General features: G+C 39.7%; 1 protein-coding gene across 4 annotated transcripts; it reads right to left on the bottom strand.

The window, feature by feature from the left end:
- On the bottom strand, positions 1 to 8167 carry stn1 (STN1 subunit of CST complex). Of its 4 annotated transcripts, none has more exons than XM_030056549.1 (10): positions 7872 to 8167; positions 7529 to 7658; positions 4512 to 4607; positions 3857 to 3934; positions 3127 to 3300; positions 2691 to 2850; positions 1860 to 2010; positions 1182 to 1304; positions 1000 to 1072; positions 1 to 283 (listed from the first exon to the last, which is right to left on the bottom strand). In XM_030056549.1, exons 2-10 carry the CDS (start codon positions 7617 to 7619, stop codon positions 126 to 128), a joined length of 1104 nt encoding a protein of 367 aa, XP_029912409.1. In that variant the 5' UTR covers positions 7620 to 7658; positions 7872 to 8167; the 3' UTR covers positions 1 to 125. The 4 variants fall into 4 exon arrangements, with proteins under 4 accessions (XP_029912409.1, XP_029912336.1, XP_029912256.1 ...); XM_030056476.1 differs by having other exon boundaries at positions 7529 to 7714; positions 7872 to 8166; XM_030056396.1 differs by having other exon boundaries at positions 7529 to 8166.
- Between the last annotated feature and the right edge of the window lie 44 nt (positions 8168 to 8211).

The following is an 8211-nucleotide window of genomic DNA, read 5'->3' as shown; positions in this document are numbered from 1 at the left end:
TGTCAATACAAACAGCAAGATTTATTCACACACATTTTTTGACAAATAAACAATATGTCACAGTCTATATACAGTAATGCGGGTGTCCTGACCCTTGTGGACTGTCCCGCACTGCTTTGTCCATGTTAAAACATAGTGTAATGGTTGCTGCTGGTGCTGACAATGTCACTGTTGCACTCCAGCGATTTGAGGACCAGCTCCAGGGCCACTTTGCTCACGTTTGGACTGTAGCGCTGTCTCACTGCAGACAGGATGTGCAGGATGTGGCAACCCTTCTCTGCATCTACGGGCACAAGAGGAAGCAGCTGTCAGCAGGCAGGTGTGCCACAGTGCAAATGGAGGGAGACTTACAAATACAGTGCAAATGATAAATAAATGAATAACACCGGAATTACAAATGAAGGCTTTCTTATGTCTTTGAAGTCCAGGACCCCATGGGAAGCCTTTTATTCTCAAAGGTCTATTTCACCATTTAAACAAAATTCACTTTTTTCTTTTTATATTATTTTACATATTATTATTTTTTATTTCAATTTTTGTAGGTACTTCTTGTTTGTTCTTTGTTTACAATTTTTTTGGTAATTTTGTGGTATTTTTATGGTACTTTCATGGTATTTTTCTTAATGCTATGAATATACTTATTATATACTTCTGGCCAATTGTGCAGTCATCATCATAATAAGAAGAAGAACACTATTACGATTATTATTATTACCATTATTATTATTATTATCATTATTATTACCATTATTGGCATCATAATTATTTATTTTCTAATATTCTGGGGGGATAATTTTTTTATTTGGGGCTTTTTTCACTTTTTTCACTTGGTAGTTTAACTGTAATCACATTTTAAAGATATGATTTGAAAAAAAGGGTTGTTGCCATACTCCACAAAATAAGCTCCAAAAGAGAACATCATTCTGCCACAGCTAACTCTAGATTAGTGCTGACCAGTATTTTGATGCCTTATTTAGAGCAAGAAGGCAGTGGTCTTACATTTCTCTCTCCTTGAGTCCTCCCTGATGACGTCTTTGACAGCGATGAGTAGATCTTTGTCCTGTTCAGTCACCTAATGAGCAACGGCAGCATCAAACAGACAATCCTCAAGCAAAATAATAACCCAGCGAAATGGGAGGAATTTTCTCCAAGATATGGATCCATCTCCTGTCTTTTCTTACATGATAGAGTTCATCCTGGGACTTAACCTTACGGAACACAACACCCTCGTCCTGTAAAATTTGCAGGACCTCCTTCAGAAGCTGCCGTACCCGCTGGCCTGAGGACGGACCCGCCACAGGCTCCTGAAAACAGCAACAGGGAGGGAGGACACAAAACAAAAAACCAGTGAAGTGAGGTGGTGGTTAAAGAGACACCTGCATCAAGGACGAAAATTTTCTAAAACACAGTTAATATATGCGTTAAGCAAGCGAGGGTAGGGTTCTTGATCTGGTCAAGAGGCAGACAGAGACACTGAGACTGATTAGACAGTCTAAATGATTTACAATATGTCCACTTGTAGTGCTTGATTTACTTTTCTGGATTACTCCAAAAACAGGAATAAAGACTGTTAAATTGGCACACTGCTGCCTGTCTGTCGGGATGTCTTATACCTAAAAAACTGCTACAATTCTCTCAACACATTCCAGGAGTTATTTTGTCACAGACTCAAAAACACAGCATTTATTCTTTCAGACAGATTCAACTTTTCTCCCTTGTAGCTGCACTAAAAATGTCTCAATGTGACATCATGTTGTCTACATCGCCGCTATCAGCAACAGTTGTTTGAACCTGAAGTCGGTTCACTGCCCTAACACAGACCTTCAAAAGGAAAACACCACCATATTGTTCTGGTCTACCTTGTCTGTTGATGCCCCATCAGTTTGGCCTGAGACCAGCGGCTCCAGAAGGCCCTGAACATCGTAGGGTCTGAACTTGCTCACCGATTTCTGCTTGAGGAAGTTCCTCACAATTTGTGTCGCCTGGCTGAGGGAGCTGATGGCAGAGGCGCTAAAAAAACAAAACAAAACAAAACAAAAATCGAGTGTGCAAATATTTTTTTAAATAAATGACAGAATATTTGGTATTGTGTCACGCTAAATCATTACAACTGATTATTACTAGTGGGAAAATGTGTCCGTTATGTTTACTTTTTCTGACTATATAAATTATGCATAATTTGATTTAATTTCAGTGCTTATTTGGCTTATTTGGCTATAACCCAATTTCATTAGCCTGTCTGTTTGTCTGTCTGGTTGTTTGTTTGCAGAATAACTCTAAAAATTATGAACATATTTGCATGAAACTTTGTGGAATGGCATAGGGCAAGGAAAAATTATTTATTTTTCACACTGGTTGCCAAGACAAATTCGTCATGAGTTACTGTACTTGCACTTAAAACAGTTCTAATTCCTATATCCAACACTGGAACTTCTACTATTATGCATTTCTTACAATCACCAGCAAGAACGATTAATCACTCATTTCTTTCGAGAAAAGAAAAGTGACCAACAGTTTTCTTTCTACTAGCCCTAACTAGGTAGGCAGGGCCACTGGCGGAACAGAGGCTGCCACAAAATCCTATTTTTATTTATTTCAAAGACGAGTTTTAGGGTCACAACGTCTGAATGTTTTTTCAGGGGGTTTTTCTCCCCTGATGAAACGGGGACTGTCTCGCCACGGGCTCTCACAGCATTGTAATCCACTGTGACGGCATGTTGAGGGATGGGCGGCTGTACCCTGTGGCGGCAGGCTGCAGCTGGAGAGGTTTGTCATAGCACTGCCTGTAGAGCTGTGGAACCTCCATCATCCAGGCTATCTGCACCGCCATCACTGGGTCGTTCACTTTATCTAGGAGCACACATGGGTGGAGATACACACATGATTAATGGGCAGAGGATAAAAGTGACATGTGCTTTGATATAAAGAATGTGGTGTGTGTGTGTGCGCAAAAAGCAAGTACATGTAGGGCATTATACGATGAGACTGCTGTGCGCGGATAAGGAACGTCTAGTTGGTTGCTGAGCAGTGAAAGAGGATGACATGAAGTCTGGGTTTTTTTCAGCCACGGTGACCTGCAGACTAAAGCGGTACTTTCCTGCTTTAATAACAGTCCTCTCCACTCACAGTAGGTAGAAGCCATGATCTCTCTCTGTTGCCTGGAGGTCTTCACTGGTCCTCTGACTCGCAGCAGCTCTCCTATTTCCAGGCGGCAGCTGCTCTGCTGGGCCTGTCGCAGCTTCTTCAGCTCAGTGACTAGGTTGAAGCCTCCCTGAGCCCCATCAGTGTGCTTTCCTCCCGCTGGCAATGTCCCGTGACAAAACAGGGGTTATTACTAATGGAGTAATAAATAGCAGTACAAAAATAGAGTAACAAAGTGCTGTACGGAAGGGGGAGAAAAATCAATAAAAGCCAAAATGACAAATGATAAAAACACTAGACATGAATTAAGAGTTTACAAGGAAACAAAGGTAAATGCAATTGTGATTAAACACATAAAACAGCTGCCTGTAAGTGTTTTAAGAAGTGTTTAAACATAATAGAATCACAATTGAACAGTCATTAAATTTATTTGATCCATTTAACTTTTTTTGACAACCATTTAAGAATAAACGCCAAAAAATGTGTAATTTCCCTCCTTACATTTTCACATCCTACAAAACAGATTTTTAGCAATTACTTCATGCATCAGTAAACATATATTTTGGAAAAAAAAAAAAACAATCAATAATGCCAGCAAAGATTTTTAAACATCCCCCTAACTCCCATGCAGATCATCTGATATAGAGGATAATGCACAGACTTGCTAGAAGCACAATTCCTTCATTCATCACACCCACGTCTATTAATTACTCACATTTGCCAGAATCTCCCTGGTCTTTCCACAACTCATTTTTCCAGCACAGGCAATTTATAACACCAGTGCCATCATCCACTGTGAAGAGAAGGAAAGATACTCAACATTAGGGAACAAAGGCTCGGTTTTTGCCTGTGAGAAGATAGGGAAGTCAAAGCCTAAAATACAGCAAGAGATCATATGATCATTAGACATTTATACAACAGAAAAGCATGACTGTGTGAATTATAAATAAAAACTGGAGGCTTCTGTCAAAGACATCTGTAGCTTACAGTGGTGTCACTGTTCCGCTGATGCTGCCATACTGTATCCTAATTTTACTCGCCAAAAAAAAGCTTTCAGTTAGAGAAAGAGAAAGTGCATAACATCTGTCTAAATCAATATGGCATTTTACTTAATGAATGTTATGTTGTGCTCTTGTTTGTAACAAATGTGCTCATTCAGCCCCCAATGCAATCACAGCTGTGACATTTTCATAAGTACCTCAGTGTTTCACAAAAAAAAAAAAAAAAAAAAACAGAAAATAAAATTTGAACCATTTATCATAACATCACAAATATTTCACATGATGACTGGTGTCTCCAAAATGCATCGGGCAACATGCAGACATGGTACTCAGCTTGCTCCACAGATTATGGGTGCTTAGTTACATTACCTCCATAACAGAAGAAGTCCTCTCTCTCCCTCCTGTAGACCACCGTTCCAAGCACATCAACTTTGTAGATCGGATGCGAGTTGTAGAAGTAAATGCCTGTGATGCAGTGAGAAGGTGGGGGGGAAAAAAACAAAACAATTAGCATATGTACATTAAGGCTAGACTTCCTCCAAGCATCAATCATCATCACTATCATCATTACCAGGCATGAGTACTCTAAAAGAGGTTCAGCCCTCCTCTGGCTCCTTGCCCTACTAATCAATGAGTCCAAACACAGTGCCAATTATTTTTTCAATATTTATTATTGAAAATAAATTAACCGCCCAACTGCTTAGCCTGAGTTGAATCACAGCACTTTATTTGTGCCTGAAAATCTGAATTATGAATTTGACTGGCAGTAAAATCATTTGGTACCAGCTCCGTATTACCTTGCTTGATCATGACAAAGTGCACCGCTCAGTAAGGTTTTAAGCTCTGGATCATTTCCAAAACAAATTGATTGCCATAGAAAACACTTCCACAGTCCATAGCTAGCTAGATAAGGACAGGGTTAATGAAGGTTTTTAAATACAAGACCGATGTAGCACTGTAATTACATGATATTTACTGCATATTTTCAAGTTCTGGAGTTCTGAAGAGGGATAATCAATCGCTTTCAGACTGTAACCATAGCAACACCATGTGCTCTGTGTAAGCTGATTTATCTTGCACTGATTAATGATAGAATTTCCCAGGGTGTTAAGACAAGAGTGAAGCCAAACTTAGCGTGTCGGCTGCAGCACATTCAGACAAGCCAGCCACCAAAACAAGCCTCAGAGGGAGCGGATTTAGCCCTTTTTTCTTCTTTTTTAGCTACTTCCTATGCAAAGTCTATGCTAATTTCCCTGGACATTACAGCTGAAATACACAGTCCACTGTAATTAAAAGGGTAATTTTATCCATATCAGATTATATATCAGATATGCCCACACATTTCAGGGTAAAATATATAGTTGAAAGGAAGGCAAATAAACCTGAGGCTTTATTAAACTGAGCAGTACTTATTTTCAATATGCTGTCAAAAACTGTCAACATAAAATTAATACAAGTTCCAATCCATAAACACCAGGAAACCCTTGTTATCAACCCTTGTTACAATTCATGTCATTGTATACATATGGGAATTAAGCAGTAGACTTCAATCTGAATTATTCTGATATGTGAATTATTCTGGTATGGATTTGGGTCTGAGGGATCTCAGTTCTCATATGGATAAACTAAAATGTAATGTAGCTCAATATGGAGGCGCAACATTATGAGCTCCATGCTATGTGTACTTTTGGATAAAGATGGAAAACATATCATTTTGAAGCTGACTATGTGAACTTTACATTTTCACTATCTTTATGGACATAGTATGATTTGATACTGAAAGATACAAGAATATGGACTTAATATTCAAACAACTATATAAATAAATACACTTTCAGTGACCAAACACTATTTGAACTCTCTGTATACCTAGGTTCTTTGCAGAATTATCAGCATGACCTAAATATGACTGTATTTCCAAGCTTTACAAAGTCAAAGACTGGAGAGGCAACTTTAATGCTATGGTGGATTATTTTGCCCCAACATACTTTTGTCCTACAGACTGAACAAGAAGACACCTCGTGAGCCGCCATGCAGCCTGAGGTCCTCAAAAGTGGCCTTCTTGACTGTTCTGCAGTCTAGACTCATGAGCAATGGCCTTCAGGGTTTAACTAACAGGCCCCTCAGGATTTGGAATGACTTGCCCGTTAATATTAGGCTAGACGGATCAGTTCCTTCTAATAATTAAATCTCTTGTTAAAACACACTTGGCAATGGACTTGCTTTTACATAATTGAGAGTATTTTTTCCAAAAGGAAGAGTGCATCTAATCTGGGATATTTGCATGATTTGCATGATGTTCAGACTGTTACATTGTCATGTAATAACCTCTAGGTTTTGTTGTCTTATGCTGATCTGTATCTTGCCTGAATTTTATTGTGTGTAGTGTGTTGTTGTCATTTTACATATTCTTTTTTTCTTGTCCTGGTCTTGTTTTGTTAACTTTGTTAACTCTGCTGTAACTATCTCTGGATGATTCCATTAAAGGATCCCATAAATGCAAACTAAATAAGATTGATCCTACAGAGACTCAATGAACCAAACTCTTCCCTTCCCCAGACACTGAACAATATTGACCATGAGGACACTGGAAGGCATTAGCATGACCACCACAGGCCACTCCACTGAAGACCACATGTCTACACATACACTTTCAAAGAGAAAGTTTACGGGCAAAACCAAGATGGGTCAGGAAAATCCATTATCAAAGAGCGCCAACCGCACACAAAACCTGCTGCCGGCCCATCCCACTTCTGCCATTATAAGATGGAAGACGAGTGCTGGACAGAGTGCGGGTGCGTAAGGTGTGCTGTTGTCAAAATGCTTCTGTTGCTGAAAACATAGTAATACCTCATGATGACCACCCACAATAACCCAGAACTGCCCTCCACTGCTACAACACACAAGCCAACTTACAAATTCACTTCTGCATTATCACAAATGCATGTCCTTGATCCCCAGAATGAGAATTTTGTGTAAAAACCAACTAAAACCATTCATTCTCTTTGATTTGAAGATTAGGTGCACAAGTACCTCTATGGTCCAAATAGTCACTAAGTACTAATGCAGACAGTGTCATGACTGAATTTACTTCTTGGCAGCAAACATGAATACATACCAAAAACTAAGAGAAGCACAGTAATCTTGTTTTAAATTACAGTAAGTACAGTTAGTATTACAATGATAGCATAGGACCGAACAATGAGGGTTGCAAAAATGCCTTGTTTTGTACCTTGTATGTCAGTGCTGAGTATATAGCACACTCAAGCTCCCATAGGGATCATAGTTTAATGTTGAACAGTGTTATTGGCTAGTAATCCAACGCAAATTGGCAAAAGCCTACTAAGTGCTTTGAATTGTGAGCTTTTGAAATTGAGAGACATTACCTGGCACCTGAATGGACTCTGTCATATGCAGGATGTCTTTGATGTAAAGCCTGGCGAAGGCAGAAAACACTGGGTCCAGTCCCCACAACATGGAAGGGGGTTCTTCCCCTGGCCCCACTGTAGCTGAAGTCTGCATTTCATCATGAATGCAGAAACGATTCAATTCCCCTCGTCTGTCGCGCCCGGCTTCAGCAACAGCACAACATGTTAGCTAACGTTACTGACTCGTGTTTTGAAGACAGAAACAAACTACTGCTCAAGTGACGCCACACCAACTCTTATGATAACTATGTGCGCATGTAAGTGGCAGAAAATGGAGAAATGGATGATAATGTGGACTTACATCCGACTGCAAAGCTCTGAATTGTATAATATTGTCAAAATTGTTACTGTTGCTGTTTGGAAAGCGTGTATTTCACCATCTGGCGTAAGCGCGTTCACGTGTTTCGAGGAACTGTGGGAAATGTAGTTTAAGCAACACAAAGAAACCTTAGTACACTGCTCATTTGAGCCGGAAGTGCTCAGTGGACACAAATAAACAACATATAGTATACTCTAGAAGACACTGTACAAAGTCGATTCTTCGAAACTACATTGCGACTTTTCTGGTGATATTGTAAGCTCAGTAAACACCAGTGGTCCCTGTTTGGTCTCCGGTACAGAGGGGGGCAGCAGTGCACTGA

This window comes from Myripristis murdjan, chromosome 1, assembly GCF_902150065.1.
Source record: "Myripristis murdjan chromosome 1, fMyrMur1.1, whole genome shotgun sequence".
Classification (NCBI taxonomy): domain Eukaryota; kingdom Metazoa; phylum Chordata; class Actinopteri; order Holocentriformes; family Holocentridae; genus Myripristis; species Myripristis murdjan.
The sequence above is the reverse complement of the archived record's forward strand: the minus strand, read 5'-3'. Positions and strand labels throughout refer to the sequence as shown.

Coding starts and splice junctions, on each gene's coding strand:
- stn1 (XM_030056396.1), bottom strand. CDS start 7,664: ATGCAGACTTCAGCTACAGTGGGGCCAGGGGAAGAACCCCCTTCCATG. Junction 3,301..3,856: donor CCAGGGAGATTCTGGCAAAT/GTGAGTAATTAA, acceptor GGACATTGCCAG/CGGGAGGAAAGCACACTGAT. Junction 2,851..3,126: donor GATCATGGCTTCTACCTACT/GTGAGTGGAGAG, acceptor GTGTGCTCCTAG/ATAAAGTGAACGACCCAGTG.